General features: G+C 43.1%; 1 protein-coding gene across 1 annotated transcript in view; it reads left to right on the top strand.

Annotated features, from left to right (window-relative positions):
* Window positions 1-20151, top strand: part of Nckx30C (solute carrier family 24 member Nckx30C) — a 44992-nt gene that overhangs the window by 5998 nt on the left and 18843 nt on the right. Inside the window, exons 2-3 of the mRNA XM_076535481.1 lie at window positions 877-900; window positions 9417-9696. Of these exons, the coding sequence (XP_076391596.1) occupies window positions 877-900; window positions 9417-9696 (304 nt within the window). The remainder of the gene's footprint in view (window positions 1-876; window positions 901-9416; window positions 9697-20151) is intronic.

Genomic DNA, 20151 nt, shown 5'->3' with positions numbered 1-20151 from the left:
GGGTTACCGATGCATAAATCTATAGATCGTTGCATATCGAATTTCAAACGAAATTCTCGAATCCGACACGATTCGATAACGTGTAACTATCGCGCGTCACGTTGGAGTTTGTACGTTAATCGTAATATCGTTTACGCGAACATTGTATAATTACTTCGACGATATTTAGGCATAAGCATAATTAAAAAAGTTTGACGAACCATTTATACAATTATTTCCATTATATCTTCGTAAATGCTGTTTGGTGGTATTTTTTCGCTCGTCGATTCGCGTTAGACTTTCTATTCTAAATCCTAAAACGTAACATCCGTAATGTCTCGTAATCACAAAACCAAAGAGTATCCGTGTTGTTATCTTACAACGGCTTTCCTGCTTTTTCCCTTGCAAGCTTCACGAGGTATTAAAAAAAAATTGCAATTCCATCGAACAAATCGAAGATCGCGGTTAATTGTTCGATTAAAAGTAAAAGTTCGAACGATGTCGCTTCTTTCTTTCGTTGTTCGTTAACCCTCGAACGACGGAGCTAAGCGAATGACGAGTCGTGGCAAAGATAATATCTGTACGAAGAATATAGAATTGGAATAAAATGAAATTTTAAAAACGAAGGAATAGGAAGTAAAACGAAATGAAAATTGTCGTTGATTCGAACGAGCCGTCGTCGAAGGGTTAATCGAGTCGCGACAATCCGACGATGCTACGTACCCTGCTTTTCCTAGCGTCTGATCTTTGTGCACATGTCGATGTGAACGCTTTCGCGAGCACTGCATTGTCGCGTGTCACTGTATGCCGATTAGCGAAATCACCGATCGTCATTGCTAAATTGCGATTACTTGATTGTCGTTACTGTGATTGTAACTGGGTGTTTCTTGCTTGCAGCACCAGAGCGCCGCCCAGGCATTGGTGAGTCGCATGTCTCTAACTCTTTCTTCTTTCTGTCGCGTTTCATCGTCGTCCACCGAGAAGAATGGTAGAAACGAACTTTTCACTTTATCCAGTTTTTTATCATCGCATTTATTCACTTCGAGTTATAAATTATCGTTCGAGATCTTTCGAGATTCGTCGGGTGATTTTTCGGAAAATTTTGTTCGCCGCAACGAACATAAACTCGATCGCTTTCTACCATATCCTTCTCTCTTTTGGCTGCTAAGCTTATGTTCGATAAAACGACGATGTTTCCGAAACGAGAACCGTTTATTCGAGAACGATCATTTTATTTTCCATAACTTTAGCAACCAAGAAATCGACTTGCATGATTCTGTGTCTGATATATTATAGCAGCCGATGTGCCTTTGATCGATGTGTTTCTTCGTCGCAGCACAAACCAAGGGGAAAGTTTCAGGAGACGCGTAACCCTCGTTACATTTCCCTGGAAGGCTTTCGCTCGAGGGATGCGCGACTAGTGCAAACATATTAATCGGATAACAACGTTACCGATTCCATTTGATCGAACATTAGCGTAATCCTTTTGCAACATCCCTTATCGCGATACGCGAAGCGAAAGAAAATAAATTAGCCACCTTTCTATCGAATTAGTTAGAATCGAGGAAAATCGCGTTAAGGTCACGAAACAAAAACTATCTTCACCTCTATCGATTGCTGGTTCAACCTCATCGTCGCCTTCTTAATTTTAACCACTGCAGCTCTCGCGTGCCTTTCTCATTTTTCCTTCTCCCTCGTCGAGCTTCCATCGCTCAGGATGCAACCAAGTCGTTTCGCGCACGAGAAGTGGTGGCTGCGATGGAAAAGAATCGGTTATTCGCGCCCTCAACCCCGTTTCCGCGTATAATAGATTCGTGCATACATACGAGTACGCGCAGAATTCTTTCGCATCGTGGAAAGTGAAAGAAATGATGCGACAAGTTGCAAGTGACCATGCAATTCCGTTCGACAACGATCCCGTCGTAATTCCAACGTGTACCAAGAAAATTCCTAATAGATACGGAATCGCGTTTTTCCAAACAGAGAATCGATTATTTTTCGACGAACCTAGTTGGAGCAACTAAATCGATATCGAGATACCGAATTGGATCGCGATTCCTACGAGAAGAAGGGGACAAGATTTACGAGAATTCGAACGAGACTGTGTTGTCCTTTGTAGGTTATTCTATACGAGAAAAGTTAGGGGGCGAGCGATCGAAGTAGGTCGGGAGTAAAAGTTGTGTAATTGCACCCCTATCGGTTTCGATGACCGATTTCAAGATCGTAAGGGAGACAGAGATTTCTCGAATCAAAGTAGTCGCAGTCGACGTAAAGTTACTCCGGAGCATTTCTGTCGAATCTAAATAACACTTTGCAGCTTGGTCGGTCCTGATAAACTCCATTATCCTGGCTCGTCGAGACATCCTGCCTCTGAGAGGGAAATCCTCGTAATCGAAGTAATTTCCTTTCGAAATGTTCCCACGATTTTTCCACGTTCTCTCGAAACGAGAGCCCATCGTTACGCTAATCCTTTTCATTCCTTTTCTCGCTCTTATCCTAACATTTACTTTCACCCTTTACCTACCTACATACGTCGTACGATGCCAGGATAATTTGTTCGAGGTTCTAAAAGTAAAAAAAAATTATCCTTCGCGATATACCGGCATATCTTCGCTTGTATCTGGACGTACGTTATATTATGGTATTTACATTGCTTCGTGAAGCATATGCACGACAAACGATACTGGCAAATGTTACGTTACGAGCAACAATATCGTCGAACGCGAGTGATAAAAGTTTCAATTATCCAGTCGATGTCGTTCCACTTTACGCTCGTTGTTCCTTATTCTCTTGGAACTGGTTGATAAAAACCGTGGTCGCACAGTCGTACGAGTTACGCGATACTCGGCTTAAAACACTCGAGATAGAAATTCTCTTTTAAGAATACAAATATTTTACTATTATACTTTATCTGTCGGACATTCGATTATTTTTCTATTTTGAAATAGAGGATAGGTGAAAAGGAGAGTCGTACATACAGGAACACGGTAGCTGCGAATAGAAGCCGGTAGTATACGATTCGATCATTTATTTACTGATTCTCGAACCGAATGCATGCGAACCTACTTTAATGCGCGCACCGTGTATTCGACGCTTTAATATTAGCCGCTCATTCCATTCATACCATTACCGATCTCCCGATTCACTCGCGTCCTTTGGTCACGCCTTTCGTTCTTCTTTTTTTCCCTTATTTTTTACACTTATCGTCGTTACGTTCGATTTTCCGTTCAAGTTTACGTCGAATGTAGCGTACTTTTGATTGTTCGACCCACGTACTACCAGCGTAACGCAACGCAACGGTGCAATATTTTAAACGTTTTTCCAATTACGTCAATCCAAAGTTCGAAACAAAGGATCATAGAGAGAGAGAGAGAGAGAGAGAGATGAGAATGTACTCGGGTTCCGTCATACATCGACATCTGTCACCACCACGCTTCCGAACTCTTTTATTTCTCGAGCTTATTCGGTTTTCGAGTTGGCTACGCGCCGGCTTCTTGATCGTCCCGTTCGAAATTTCAACGATTAACTAGCTTATAATTAAAAAGCGTCAACTCCGTTACAATGCTGTGTATTTTCTTTTGTTCTCGTGCACGTTCAACTGTCCGCGTCTTTGAATTTTCTTACACGTATTATAACGGAATCGAAATTCCGAGTAAAGTTTCAATGAAAAATTCCGTTTCTGCCGCCTTTGGAAATTTAAACAGCGTGAAGCGTCTATACGAAGAAATGACATAGTAACGAATTTAACGAGCGATTAACCGGTATAGAAGAAGAAAAGTAGAAATTCTGCAAAACTGCTGATATATTATATTTCTGTTCCTCTCGCTACGTTCGCGAATTGTGAAAATTCGCAAGTAGACCGATGCAAATTGTTTTTGTCCAATGTTCGACGAGGCATACGCCTGGAAAGTTGGTTTTGTTCGAAGTAACGTCGTCCTTGGCGAGTTGCAGCAAAAGATGTCGGTGACAATCGAGTGCCGGCTCGGCATTGTTCGAATGCGAGACGAAGAAGCGAGTTCGAATGGATGTCGGCTCACTTGGCCTACTCGCTGCGCTTGCCTAGCTGTGCACTCTTGAAATATTGCCAGCAACGATAAACGCCTACGCTTTCGTCCAATGCGACTCCGCTGTTACCAGGTTATACGCGAAAAGCGGAAAAAAAAAGATGATGTAGGTACGCGTACCGTGTGTGGCTCTGCTGGACGAGAATGGACGCTTTACGCGTTGGATCCGCTAACATTCTTCCATTGTCACGCATTGGTACGTTTATCGCAGAGCGACGATGCAACGCCACTTTCTTCTCGTCTTCTCGTAGTACATACTACCGATGTATCTTCCGTCTAGTCGAAACAATTTCTGCTCCCTCCATTCTCGCTATCTTTCTTACTCTTCGCCGTTCGAGTCGAACCGTTGCAGGACTGCTTTTCGTGCCCTTCGACTCTAACTGGATATTATCTATTGCAAGAGAAATAACAATTTAATACGCGCTTCTGAAAGCGAACACGAACGCATAAATAAACCGTGGCGCGAAATCGATCGTGGTTCCCGGAAAGAATCTAGGATCCGGTGTAATTGGAACAGTGCCCCGGTAAGGAATTTTTATTAAATAGGACCGCGATGAATAGCGGGCCAAAATTATGCCATCACCACCAGGAGATCATATTTCTATCACTTGGCACCGTGCACGCTCTTTATCTCTCTCTCTCTGTCTGGTGGTGCCTTTTCTTTTCGTTTAATGAATGGTCGACTTCGAGTATAATTAACTGTAATGCTCTTACCGACAACGGGTCGTTAGGTGCTTTTTTCCAGCACCAGAGTTTTTCCACGTTTCTCGTTTTCCTTATTTCACTACACAGCGATAAGTGTCCCGGAAGCACGCTAGTCTGAAAGGGACACGCGTTAAAAAGTTAACCACGAGTCTCGTAATCGATCGATTTTGTTTCCACGCAAAATTCCATCCTCTATGAACGGAAGAAAATTTCAACGCGTTCAACCTCTCGTCTCCACGCGTGGAATCTTTGGCACACGATCTAGTGCTGGCACACACGTACGGTGTTAATTGTGCAGAGACCTCGCTGAAGCTGGTCCTGACTCATTTGTCGACCACCCTTCTTCGTTATTCTTTTCTTTCGCCGCGCACGAGCTTGCAGTTTCCTTTTTTTTTCGTCCGCAAATCTAGGGTAAGGTCAGGGCTTCTGTTACCTGACGTTTGCAGGACACGTGAACGCGGATATGTGCCGGTAGCACGAACACGCTTGGAAACGTCGTAAAACCGACCGACTGACGTTTTACACCGGAATATGTGGGTTAAACTTTAAAACACATTGTAGCCATACTTCCTGCACTCGCCACCAGACGAATATCCCCGATAGTTACATTCGCTTCCTCGCAAGAACGGTTTAAGGTTAACCCGGTGAAGCAGGTAAATTTTAGCCATTTCGAAATCAAACTTTTCGCTTTACTTTTACACGCTTATTTTCGGCCAAGAGAAAAATGAATTCCTCGAACAACGCGATGGAACTTTGACTTTAAAGCATACGTCGATTCGGTAATAACCTAACTTCGCCATTGGTAGAGTAACGTTAGCTACGACGTAAACACCGCTGGTTTACGATCGTTATTTTACTACCGTAGGTATTAATAATTTCACGAACGACGCGATCCGATTAGAAAGTTTCGAATTGTTTCTGGAGCCTGGCTCTCGATTCGGTTATTCGATTGGTTGGTGCACCTGCTGGCTTGGGAAACGTCGAAGTTGATTCGAAACTAAACTCCGCGTTCAATTCGGCAAACAATTTTCTATTCGTTGCACTAGAATTCGGTTGATCGACTATTCTGCCGCTAAATGGAAAGGAATATTTATGGCGTTTAGATATGCAACTCATTCGATAAGTACAGGTTCGTTAAAAGTCTGACCTATCAAATTATTCCACTTAATCGAACTATCAAACTTTTTGGAAATTTGTAAAACCTTCGTTAATATCGAAGTTCGATACACCGTCGAACCGCCGTCGAATCGACTCGATACCCTAGGTTGATTAAACCGTTTGAAAATTTGTTGGTTATAGATATCGGATACGGTAATAAACTTCAATTTTCTTGCAGCTACGAGAAAGCCTTCTGTTCGTTCACGAATTTCGAACGATAATTAAATTATTCTCGCTCGAGAAAGCGAAATATATAGAGGGTGGGAGAGCGAAGGAAGTGCAGGGAGCAACAATTGAGCCAACTCGTATAAATTTGTCAGCTGTTCAAGTAAGCTGCTTACCTCTCGTGCGCTTCGCTTAACACGCAACCCTTTAACGTGTACCCTATGTCAGCCATTCCAACCAGTGCTTCCTCTTTGTTATCCTTATTGTCCATTTGCGATTAAGACTAACCACGATTCACCCTTTTAATCCTGTCTATTCCAGTTGAAAAAGAGATCGACGAAATAAATGACCACACCCATTTCCGTGATACGATGTCCGCTTTACAGGGTGGCTTGATTTTCTTATCCGAACAAATGCAACTCGTCACGATATGCCTGTCGAATATTATTCCGCTCTGTTTATTGGACTTTGATTCGTACTTAGAACGTACTCGAAATCGAAATTTGTCAGGGATTTTCCAGGTTGAAATCCGATCCCGTAAGATTCTGCGATCGATCTAACAAATTCGATCGAATAAAACGATAAGGGCTAAGGTCGTTGACTATTTTTGCGGTAAATTTTGCTTTTATTCTTAGTAGCTAGTCTCGTGAAAAATACTAATACGGCTTAATCCCTGTTCTACGGGGTTCGTTTGATCGTAGTCGTAAAGGGATTATTCAAATTTAACGAATAACTAATTCATTGTTCTCTCGAAAGCTTTTGGAGCAAATTTATTTTCCATCGTAATCGGTACACACTTTGAAATTAATAATCGATTTTCAACGACTTGTACGCGTACGAGTGGTATATGTATAACAAAGGGTTTCTCGTATTTCTTTCGAACTCCACGGTTGATAAATATTTAACGTCGCATCGTTTCGAGTCTACGAAACCTGTACGGATGTTGGCTTCTTAAATCCTCTTAGCTAACGCAGCTTTATCTGGACGGATGGTAACGTTTCCTGGTGGATTCGGTATTCCGCAGACACGGAAATATGCACGTCTGAGCGGGTTACAGCGAACCTAGAAACTTTTGCCAATTTTTGCCGACGATCCTCGGAAGCTGCTATAGACCCCACCCGTTTCCACCACTCGACCCACTGTTCCACTCGAGATCCTTTAACCTGCTCCTGCTCGAACTCGTCGAATTTTCAACGGTCGGAGCAAATACCGTCTCACAGGAACAGTCAGCGGAAATCGAAGGACGTCTCCGTTGGAACGAATCCACCAAGAAACCTTCTCTTTCGAAAGCTATAGCGAGTTCGCGTAAAATATAGACGGACGAGAAAATCAAGGTAGAGAAAAACCGTTTCGATCATAATATATGCATATACTTATATGAATATACGTATAATCATATACAATGACTCGATTCGCTATAACGCCGTGACAAAGTAATTTCTATAAGTAGTTGATATACTCGAATGGCTGACAGATGAACTATAATATCGTCTATCATGATTCTACCGCTGGTCATTTCCCCTCGATCCGATATATAATACTATAATAGCTTCGGTATACTCTCTCGATGCAGGCTTTAGTACTTGATCGACCCACTTATCAAGTTCTTTTCCAAGCCAGTATTTTCGCCAGTGTAGTAATTGTAGGCGTAATCCTAATTAACTCTGGCCATTTACCGCTTTACAGCGATGCGGCCTAAGACACCCTCGTAAGGTCGCGCCTTTGATCCGAGACACTCGGATTCTTTTTCCAGGCAATAGCCTAAGGCTAAATCGAGATGAAAGAAAGCCGCCTAACGGCACTGTGCTTCTAATAGCGTGAGAAATGGATAGGGTTCTTTTTTTATAGGAGCGGCATATTAGGTTTTAGCGTGCGATTATTCTTCCAAATTTGTAAAAAGTAATATTCGAGAAAACGATGACTCGTAAATAGAGTAAGTTTGGTACGGGTCGAAAGAAAACGAAAGACGAAGGAATAACGGCAAAGGGGAAAAAAAAGAGGTTTCGTTTGAACCGAAGGCGTACTTTACGCTCCTTGCCGAGACCCACTTTTACCGAAAAGTGCCCTCGACTCGACCAAAACTTTTGTTGATTTATTAAGAGTTTCGTTGCGTCTAAGATGTTGTTGATTCAACAAACTTCCTTCGGTATCGTTCTTTCGATTATATAAGGTGTTTCATGATCTCCGGTACAACGAAGGAAAAGTTGGCCAAGGGTTGCCGTAATAATTATCACCGTATTACCGTGTAAGACGATAAACGTTACCGTCTTTCAATCATTATTTGCTACGATCGAAAATGGCAATTTTAAAACGATGAAAAAATCGATGAGCAACAAAAAAAAAATGAAGTCGTGTCGGTGAACACCTTCGAGAAAATTCTTCGGGAAAATTCGTGGAAAAATTCGGCGAATTTCGCATTCATACGAGCTCGGCTTTTCAACGACCAGCTAGTCTCCCGGGTATTTTTCTTCCAGCCGAAATTACCTTTTACCGCGTCAACGAGTCGCGCTCGTTGCTACTCCCGGTTTATTTAGCACCGACCAAGCCAGCAAAATATACTACTTCTCGCGAACAACGCGTTTTATTAGACCACGCGACAAAGAAATCCAGTCTGGCTCCTTTCTTTCCTACAATATTTCGCTTAATTTTAGCCTTCTGCTATCGTCCTTATCTTTCTTGTTTTCGCAATTTTCGCAATTTTCGAGATTCTCGCAAAGTATACTCGAAAACTTTCTACTCCGAATCACTAAGGACCATATTTGCGGTTCGTTCGATAGAATTTCTCTCCATTTCGGTACATACTCGTCGGAATATTTACTGTGCAGACAGCGTTACGTATGCGATGCTTCTCGGAAAGTTTAACGTTTAAAATCTGTGTACGATTATTCGATCGATTCGTCTGCATCGAACGAACAAAAGAATAACCACCGTATAACGTATCTGTCCAGAATTGTATGAAAGTTGTCGCTCGATTATCCGGAAGCGACCTAAAAGGTTGGAAATTACGCGTGGGCGTAACCTCGACAAACAAACGAGACGAATCATCTTCCTTGCCATTTATTCGATCATAGCATATTTTATCATACCGTTGTAACGATATAAACGATCAAGCAACTTTGTTTCGCTGTATCTAAATTTCGCTTATCTAAGCATCGTTTTGCCGATTCGATGCCGTTCGAGGAGTTTCAGCGTGAACTCGAGAAGTTCAGCAACGTCGTTTCGATCGAAACACGTATTCGGTAATAGGCGTAAAGGGATAATAGGGAAAGATTTGACAGCGTAGGTATAGGCATTGGTGGAATGTCGATTTGTATACTGAGAGACGAAATGACGTGTGTGTTCCAGCAGCATCCGAACGCGACGAACAGTAGCGAGACGAGCGTGGGTGGCGTGTCGGGTGCATGCGGAAGCAGCGGCATACCGGCGGGCGGAGAGGCCGGGTGCAGCAACAGAGGTGGCAGCAGCAGCGGTGCCGGTGGCACGGCCGGACAGGGCTGCGAACAGGGAGCCCACGGTGGTGGCCCCTCGTCTCATTCCAGGGAGAGCCACGCCAAGTTCAGGCACGGCCTGCTACAGCTTATGATGCTCACGCTCGATCCGCTCCACGACGGTCAGTCCCGCGCCGGTATACCAACTCCACACTCTATCACTCTCGCTTGCTGCTTTGCCTTTAGCGCTGATCAGCACGCTCTTAGTTGCTAAGTCTAGTAATAAATGTTTTTATTTTATTTAGTTTTCTTTCCTTTTCTTTCCTTTTCTTTCCTTTTAAACGTTAACCTCGTCTCGTAAGTAACGACAATGTACCGACAATTAAGTAATTAAAGCGATTAAAGTTCGTTTTAACGAAAGCGAAACCGGTCGAGATTAGAACGCGACTGTTTTCACCGACCGAACCAACTACGTATAGCTTCCGAACGAACGAAATTCTCTGGACGTCTTCTCGAATTATCAGTTTTGGCTCGGTTGCGTGCTACTCTTTACGGGACTATACGATAAAACCAGTTATCGATTCAAATTTCCCTCCAACCAATGTTGTACTATTTATGAGACGTTGTATTACGTATAGAAATGTTCTATTTAAGTATTGTTTTTCATCGATCGAGGTATCCGATCTAGTCGTTCGAGAGCACGATCGCTTCGGTTTTTCACAGGTTTAACCGACGATACGCTCTCGGATTGTATCTTAAGACATTATTTAGTTGTTTTCTTACGAATCGACCGACTTAAAATATCGAATGTTCTGTAATAATTGACAACGCGTTCGCGATCTTCGATACACCTGTCTGTCGTTTGAACATATCGAATTTGCCTATACCCGCGATACCGCGGGTAAAAGTAACCCTTTCTGCGACGAATCACGAAACTTCTCGGATACTCTGTCGGACAAAAGTGCTTTTAAATGTAGAGTCGCGCGAACACTTATCAAGAGCTCCGGGGGCTCTATCGACAGACAGGTGAAACTCGAAGCTCCTAACCCAGTGAAACGTATCGGAAAACGTTCCCTTCGATCGCGGAACGTGCTTCGGAAAAAAAAGGAATTTCCTTCCACGAGAACCGAGATAACCTTTTGTACGAATCAAAAAGTAGTTTAGAACAGAACAATTGCCTGACCAAACATCGATTAACTAACTAGCAAGTGTATAGACGAATACAGTTAATTCAAAATTCCGATCGAAACTTATTCGAATAGTTTGTATACGTAGGTAAACTGTTTTCCGATTCGATACTTCCATAATTCTTTGAATATGGAGTATTCGAAAGAACCGAAGATGCGAAACAGCGATCGAAGCTTAACGAAAAATTGCTCGATGTAAATAGATTCGAGTAGTAAAGAGTAGTAACAGTCGCGTTATTCGTTTAATCGTGCTGGTAAGGTTAGGTTGCATGACCGGTGACTGTGTATCGTTGCGTCGTACCAAGTAATTAAACATAGGAAGTAGTAGACGATTACAAGGTAGAAGTTCAATGTCGTGCACGTTGTGCCTGGAAGCTCGCGTACGGTTTAACGTTCGATGCACGTAGGACGTAGTAGAACGGGCCTGCTCGACCGGCGCAGCGTTTTCTGGGTAACGAGCTAGATACTTGGCCGCGCGAAAGCTTGAAAATCTCCAGCGGAGTTCTCGAATAGCAGTTCTTACTAACCTTTTAAAACACGATAATTTACGATAAGGAGATAAAAATGCATGTGGATAATTATAGAAAAGATAGACCTAACGCTCGAGTTCTAAGAACCCGAACTTGGATCAGACACGAACGACGACGGGTTATAAAAGGACATCTCTCTCCGTAGAATTTCTGTTGACTAAGGGAAACAGATATACGTTTGTCGGTACGCGATAGGTTGCGCGTACATACGAGAGGATGTTCTCCTTTCGCCGAAGGGTTTTCTCGCAACGCGGTCATTCGTCCGATAGACATAATTTGGATACCCGAAGCGAGCAATTATCCTGCACGATTAAATTACTGCACGAAAAGCGCGGGGTTGAGCAGGCCTCCGGTAGAAATTAGAAATCAGTAGAACAACTCGAGCCTTAGTCGGACTCCTATTCTCGCGGTTACCGATAACTTTCACTTTGGAATCGCGCCGTTCAACGTTTCGCGTATTACCGATAAATACCGATAACGTGTAAGTTAACGAATCAAATATTTTTATGGAGAAAATCTGTACACGTACATACATAGAAGAAGAAGAACAAGTTGAAAACGCAAAGTTTCATGCCCGAAAACGGAACAAAGGCCACAGGACTAAACAAAATAAAGGTTCTTGGCTATCTGTAACCTCATTAGCGACCGAAGAAAGCATGTCCTTGAGGTATCAGCGCAACTGCGGTATATGTATACGTACATAAACGCGCTTAGTGTATCGACTAGCGATGGGGTCAACAGATTAAGCAGCCAGCGATACGATTCGACAGTGACTGGTGAATAAATTGTAAATACATACGTAGCGCGTTCGTTTTTACCGACGCCTCCGTTCTTTATGTATTCATACATAGATTGTCCGTGTGTGTTGATCGCATTGAAAGAATCCAATCCAGGATATTATTTTTGTCTACATGGCTGCGCGACCTCTGCAACGTTGCTGTTTGCCAGCGGACGCGTAATAACGAAAGATCGGACTCGATAAACGATAACCTTCCTCCTGTCGTTCCAATAATGGCGCTAACTTATCTTTTACCAGCAAACAGAATTTACGAGAACGATACTCGAGAATCCGAAGTCTTCCACTTCTGTTCTTCGGATCTAGGTTAAAATTACCTAAAAGTCCACTAAAATTCCCTCTTCCGAAGCTTAGATCAGATGAAAGTCTCCCTCGGATTAGACTATCCTAGTCTACGTTTCCCTTAGATCGGTCTAGGCTGCGTTGTTCCCCTTACCTTCGCCCTGTGGAAGTCCGTCTCCCGAAAGGCAAAGGTAGAGGAACGAATCTGCGAGCGAACGATTTCGATATGTTCCCGCGCGTAGTTTGCCCTTGGGGTATCATTAGTCGTTACGGTAAGAGAGGATCGCGTGAGTTTTCGACCGTTTCACGGCCGACGAAATTTGTACGACTGTCCGCTCAGGAGAGAGCGTTTGTTAAACCTGGGAACGAAACACGAGCGGATCGCGGCTGGCGTGATCGATAGGAATCTTAATCCAGAAGGTAACCCGGTAATCTCGACGTTGAAATTGATTTTCGGCCTGTGCACGTACGTGTACCGGAGGTCGGTTATATAAATGGGTCAGGTCACGCGCGAGAATGGAAAGAAAAGGCCGATCATCAATTAGACAACTGTTTCGCGCGGATACTTGGATATCAAGTTATTTCATCGTAATTAACCTTCTTCTTACACGAATTTATTAAGCGCTTAAAAGTCGTCGCGATACCAACATTATCGGATGAGCTTACTCTCGAAAATATTCGGTCCGAACGATTCGAACGCAAATTCCTTGTACATTTCCTCCGACGAATCCGAACAATCGAGATATCCGTTGTTACAACCGTTACATTCATCCCCCGAATATACATAATTTAAGCAATAATTCACCGCGACAACATCATCCAGATTCCCGTTTTAAATCCTTCGATCGATCGTGGTTATATATCTTCTTCCTCTTATTCCCTCTTCCTTTCTTTCTCCCTCTCTCGGTCAACGAGAACGTGCCCGCGAAAGAACGTCATTAATCTCGATTGCGTGGGAATCGGTTCAATACGCGATTTCCGTTCGATATCCTCTCGACACAAACGTGTTTCTTAAGCGTGTGTACTGGCGCTGTTTGTGTGCGACAACGAGTCGTTTCATCTGGAAACGAGAAAGTTCTTTCCTTCTTTATTTTTTTTTTTTTTTCTTTTTTTTTTCATCGTCACGCGGCCGCGAAAGAAACAGCCGCCTATTTCTCTTGTTCGTCCTCTTTCTCGTTTTTTCCTCTCCTTTCCCCTTTCCTTTCTGTATTTCTCTCGATTTTTCTCTGTCGTTCGGCGAGCTAACGAAAGAGAAAAGGAAAAAACGGAAAAGCTTCGACTGTTCGTTTCATCGGAGAAGAGGCTCGCCGGGATGGTTTCGAATGAATTTTGCGGGACGCGTTTTGAAGCATACATCCACGACGAACGGTGGCGAATGGCGAACGTGTATCGGGACCCTGACCTAGAAAGCGGCGGGTATCGATCGTAACCGAGCGAATCCACGCTCGGGGCTCGCCTTCCTTCCTTTTCCCTTCCTTTAACTCCGCGCCTTTAACGTCATCGAGACATCACCTTGCGACGATGCTTCGGATAATATTCAACGTGAATGGCTATTTCTCATGCAACATTTCGCATATGTGCTGATCCGTGTCCTCTGCCGCTCGACGAAATACTCTTGGACTCGCTGCTGGTTAATAGCGTCGGTCGAGGCTTCGTCCGGTAGCATTTCGGAGTTTTTACGATTAGTTTTCCCAATTGCACGGATCAATGCTCTTTCGAATAAATCGAATATGCGAAATCAAAATGATATCGCGTTCGACATAGTTCGAGGCTTTAAGATGCAGATCGAATAGCGAGTAAGGTAATTAATAATAAATTCTCCGGTGATTTTGATCGATGTATATTCGTTAATCGCGATACTGTGATAGCTTTGCAATTAATGCTAATCTTACCGGTTAAGATTCTCGAGTGTACGCTAAAAACTTGTAAGTATTTCCTTAGGAATACTTAAGGGTATTTCCTTAGAAAACACTCTGGAAATGTCAACAGAGATATTGGACACTGAGTAAACCCAGTTCGAAGTAGGTACCCTTCTTCCAGCTTTTTTAATTGATTCTCCGGTTAAAAGGATCTATCCATCCTCTTTACCATCGAAACGCTTTCAAACTCTATGCGTAGTTGGCGCTGCTCGAGATTTCGATCGTTTAGTATTCGAAAAGGAACGAATTTTGCGAAGATATTAAGATTCTCGAGAAATATCTGGAAATAATCGACGTCTGTCATCCGAGAGTTAAACGACGTAACGTCGAATCCATTAGTGTACAAAGTATCGAAAGTTTGACGAGCGACCTATCGTTCCGAGTTTCCCTTTTTAAAGAGAGAGAGAGAGTGTGAGAGGGAGAAGGGGATGAAAAGTCAGAACGAAGGCTGACATTTAGGACAAACTTTCAGCGTTCTTCTGTAAATAGAACGAAGAAGGGAAACTAGTCGACGAGAATTAAGTAACGGTATGTACAAGCACGTTAACCACCGGAGACCCTTGTTTGTGTGCAAAGACTAGGAATTAAAGGAACGCGGCCCAATTTGTTAATATCATCCCCAACGGAATCGAGCAATCACGAGTATAACTCACGGGACGAATTGGAACGGTGCGGTATAGGTAAAAAGTGGCAGGAGTTGAAAGGGGAGGAGAGTGTACGAAGATTTTCGATAAAATCACTGCTTTCGATTCTATATAGAAACGTCACCGAGGGAATTCGATTGGCCTTCCACCACGATGCTGATCGATCGTCCACTATTCTCCGTAAGTTATTAAACATTTTAGCGAACTGGTGCATCGCGTTCACCGTAACACTGACGCTTCTCGATATTGTGTTGTTTCGCTAAATTAGCAACGTTGCTATTCAGAAATTACGTCTAGGTTCGACGTAAAAACGATTACTTTGATCGATTGTAACATACGCGTTAATAGATCGGAAAAACGAAGAAAAAATTGACGGCGAATTCGATGACCTTCGACCGACGAAGCGTGGCAAGTGCGAATCATCAATCACGTCGGGTTTTTCCTCAGAATTAGCTGGCACTCGCGTCTAATCGTTTACACGCAAGACCCTCGCGGGAATCCGATAGCGTCGAAAAGGGTTCGAGTAAACGATATCGATCGCGTACCCAGCCCTCTTTTCATCTTCGTCCCTTTGCTCCGGTTTAACATCGGTGTTGCGCGATTTTTCGAGCCTAACCCTCCATTCGTTTAATACGCTCTATTCGTCAAACAGTGTAGCTCGTTTAACGGAACGCTTCTGTTACGTAACACTGATAATTTCGTGTTTACGATATCTCGAAGCTTCAGAAATTCAACGTAAAATTAGATATCGTTGTTCTTTCAACGTTTACACGGAGCATGTAACAAGGATTTTTTCCTGGTATCGAAAGATATCTAAATCGCTGTAACTACGATGATAATTAATAGCGCGTTAGAAAAGCGAAAGTATTTAGCTCGAACGTATCGGTCAGATGTTTTACTCCGCTTTTGAGACAACTCGTACACGAAAGATTGGTCCTCGGCGAACGTTTAGCGACGACCCATATACGAGTTCATAGCCATGAGAGGTTTGAAGGGAGATTAGCTAAGACGAAGCTATTGAAATATACATAGTAGCAGGGACAGTAAACCGACCCTCGTGCGATCGGATCTCGCGTGGTCGGTCCTTTAAGGAATTAAATGTTCCTTGATTCAGCAGCCACTCTACTTGCACTCTACTGGAAGAGAGGAAACTTTCTTCGACATCTTTCTTTAAAGATGTCGCCTTGCTAAAGACCTACACCCAATTACTCGGCGCAACTCCATTTTCTTCTCGACTTTCGTATTCAATTTTCTTGGCGGTGAATAGAAAAATCGAAACGAACAGAATGGAATTTTTCCTTTATTCCGACGAACTTCTCGTATCGTGCACTCTCGAATTTCGAATTTTCGTTACGAAGAACACCTTTTATAAACGTCTCTCACGACTAAAGGGTTAACGAGACAGTTTTTATTGTCGCGCGAAGGTCAAGTCGATCTATATCTTGGTTTTTAACGATCGTGCCGCTCGATACTCTTTAACCGCGTATATTTATTATCGTAGTATAGCTGTTTCACCGATTTCACGGATAGAAAAATATTTTCTTTTCGTTCGATTTTTCTTCCATATAAAGTAACAGGATTTAATTGTTCGCGAAACCGGAGCATGTCCGCTGAGCAAACGTAGGGCTGATCGCGTTTTGTAGGTTAATAGGTGACAGCCACTTCGGCTGAACAGCATGGACTCATTCTACTTGATCCGCTCGGATCGGCCTCTTTCCTTTCCTTTCTCCGTTATAACCAGCTGCGAAATTTCCATCTTTCAACTCGGAACACGATTATCCTACTGTTCTCCATCTTTCCGTTTGTACAACGAATCGAAAAAGAAGCGGTTCAAAATGTTTCGTTGATAAACGAACACCGTTTATCAACGATTCTAATCGTTACAACGTTACGGAGTAATAACAAATAGGAGAATATATTCTTAAACGAATAATTAACGCTGCTATTAAATGTTAATCGTTGCAAAATGAAAATGATCGGGTTGTTTTTAGGAATTTCTTCACGGTGCACGGTCGCGAGAAACACTGATTTATCGAATCATTAAATTACAATGCGACGGTACTTGTACATTTCAATGTGTTAATTGAGGTCGTGTTCTTCTTTTCCCGCTATATTGTTTCCACGTTTCGCTGCAATCTCTTTCACCTATTTTTCCCAATAGGCGAGAAACTGCGCAACAGAAAAGGGTACTAAAATGCAAAGAATAAGAATTACCGAAGCTTAACAGCTTAAAACACGCTGGTCCCTCTACGACTCTCCTTCTGTTTCTCTCTTTGAGCCCCTTCCTTTTTGCACGTTTCTCCCTTATGACTTTCCATCTAGCTCGAGGCAGCTTAAAGGGTCGATACTTTCATCGCGATCCGACTTCTCGCCCTCGGCTGTTCGCCTTTCTCTTTCTTCTTTTCTCTCCTTTTTTTTTTTTTTTTTTTTCTTGCCGAAGCCCACTCACCGGTGGACTCTTTCTCTTTGACCTAGTGCTACCGTTGCCAGCTCGCTATTGGTCCAAGCTAATCGTCAAATTATGTTTTCTTCTTTCGTTTCGACCGATCCACTCGCGCGAGTCTCGTTTTTCAACCTATATTCACGGAAATCCTCGGAATTCACGGCAATATTTCGTTTCGTTTTCTACAGTTTCGCTTTATATCGCGTAATATCGTAAGTTGGCGATTCGTTGTATCGGCAAGCGAATGTTTTTACGCGTATCTTAACTTTTCCGTCGCGATCGAACGAAATTTCGTTAACGCAATAACGTTAATTATCGTTTCGTTATAGCGAAAAGAATCCGTTGTCCGGCATCGTTATCGAGAACATTATTTATCGAGCAACGAGATATCGAGACGTTTAAAAGTACGCGTTAAATAAAAAGTTTTTTTAGTAACGTGTCATGGGCGGGTCAATCGATAAACAGGGCTAATGATGTACGTTAAAAAAAGAAACTCGGAGTGTCGGTATTCCTATTCGACGCGTGTACATATAAAAAAAAAAGGAAAGGAGGAAAGAGAGGAAGAGAGAAAGGAAGAGAAACGAGATAAATAGCAAATGAGGTAGCCTCCGGCTAGACAGATACTTTCATATCGTGTCCCGGACTTTCAGTGTTCTTCTTGCACCATTCTTTTCCGACCCACCTCGAGTTTCCTCTTTGACCTAGTATCGCACGAACAAGCGCAGGATCGGTGGAAGTTGCAACGAGTTGCGGTAACGAACGAATTTCGAGTGTCTTACAGCTGTTCCGTGGTTCTGTGAGTCTCTTGAAAGTAGAGTTACGAAGCGCGAGACGCAACTATGGTGGTTAGAAGGTCGCATTTGCCACTTTCATCGCCGCTCGAAATCCACCGACAAGCGTCTTTCGAAGTCTTAGGAAATACATGATTTTTCGGAAAGTTCGCGTGTGCATGTTGGGAAACGGGAAGCTTCGCTCCGAGGATTTCCTTACGCGGCGGCAAAATTAATAGACAAGAAAATGATAACAGGGAACGTTGTCCTCGAAATTCGAAAACAGACGATACGTAGAAAATAACGCGATAAAGTAAGTTAGAGAATAAAGTCTCGTTTCGATTAAATCGAAACGGAGATATTTCGAAAGACGATTCTCGTCCGAAGTTTATTGGATCGAAACGAATCGTGTAACGAGGGAATTGAATTTCTTTCTAGACCGAAATAACGTCGCGAGCATCCCCGTAGTAATAAGAGGTCGAAAATGAGAACAATGAGAAGCATCGAGTTTGTTCGCGTATCTCGAACAGATGCAAATGTTGCGTCGTCGAGAGCGACAAGAATAGGAGAACGAAGGAGACCGGTTGCGGAAAGGTAAGAGAGGTTTTAGACGGTACACAGATTTTCTGGAAAATTACGGTGGCTAACGATAACGAAACGGAAGTCTCGGTTGATTCACTGGCCGGATTCGCTTCCTTCTATCCGCTATTAATTAAGGCCATCTCCGGAAGAGGAAAGAAAATCATGATGGAGAAATTAGTTCTCGCGGTGGAAAGGTGGAAGGTATTACCAGTGGACTTATCATCGCGTGAAATAGCGACGCTTCTTAAAATTCTACGCCTCGTTAAGAAATGAAACGAGCGAGTAGACGCGACGAGCATCTTCTGCTTCAAATAATTCCGACCTGCTTTATTCGAAGTCGAATTTGCAACGAACGCTTTGAACGTTTCGAAAGATCCGAGGGTTTCCGAAGTCTCGCGAAGGCGTTGGAAAAGTTGAAAGATTCGAAAACGTCGAGAGAATTTGGGAGAATCTCGAGAGCCTCGACGAACGTTTCCAACGCGGCGCGTCGATACGCGGAATGCTTCGCGGGATGATGCTGAAAAGTTGGCAGATTTTCGAAAGCATCGAAATACTTGAACGTTTCGAAAGCGTCGAAAGCGTCGAAAGCGTTAATCTTTTAAAATCCATGCGCCGTTGCCGCGTAAAAGACTCTCGACAACCGGTAATCGGATATTGTTCGAGCATTAATGTATACGGTGTAATTTTTTTAAACACGATTTGCCGAGCGATCCACTCGCATAGAACGGCATTCGACTCTGATAATCCAATTGGTCGACGATCAGGCGCGTTAAGCTCGTTACGTTCGTAACGCGTCGAGCGTTTTTTTTTCAACGAAGCCGTTCTTCGCCGAATAAACGTCCAGGAAGACGATAAACGTTCTGCACGTTTTGTTCGTAACGAAGGGGCGAAGATTGGTAGGGTGAGAAAAGTGAACAGGAAAAATGGTATCTATTACGTAAGACGAGGCAAGGCGAGGTTGTTCGATGTAGTCGCGCGAAGTAGAACGTAGCGGCGAGAGCGCACGAGAAACGCTTGAATGACTCTTGCTCATAATTATTTCGTAGTTCCAGCTTTAGCCAACTTTAAACTGCACGCTTAAATGGAACGGCTATACGTATATCTCTCGTGGTCTTGCGCATTTGCGAGGCTTGCAAAAAATTTACAAGGTCTTTCACGCTCGATAATAGGATGAGATCCTTCGAGCCTTGGACGTTGGAAATTTATCGAGGCGATCGAAACGTTTTTTTCGCTTGCTTGCCAGTTACGTTTTTGCTAGACGTAGAGAGATAATTGTTACGGTTGCCGATCGTTTAGTTTAGCGATAACGTAGCGACCGTTTAAACGTTCGTAAGTTCGTTAACGAAATATTCGACTCCCGTAAAATATCGTAGAAAATGTTTGCAAACGAAATCGCACGATGATCGGACCGATAGAAGGTAATCTTTCGGCCGTTAACGAACGTGAACGGATTAGACGGATTAAATGAATCGTTGGAACATCGGCGCCTGTGACCGTCG

Source organism: Megachile rotundata, chromosome 9 (genome assembly GCF_050947335.1).
Source record: "Megachile rotundata isolate GNS110a chromosome 9, iyMegRotu1, whole genome shotgun sequence".
NCBI classification, from domain to species: Eukaryota; Metazoa; Arthropoda; class Insecta; order Hymenoptera; family Megachilidae; genus Megachile; species Megachile rotundata.
The sequence above is the reverse complement of the archived record's forward strand: the minus strand, read 5'-3'. Positions and strand labels throughout refer to the sequence as shown.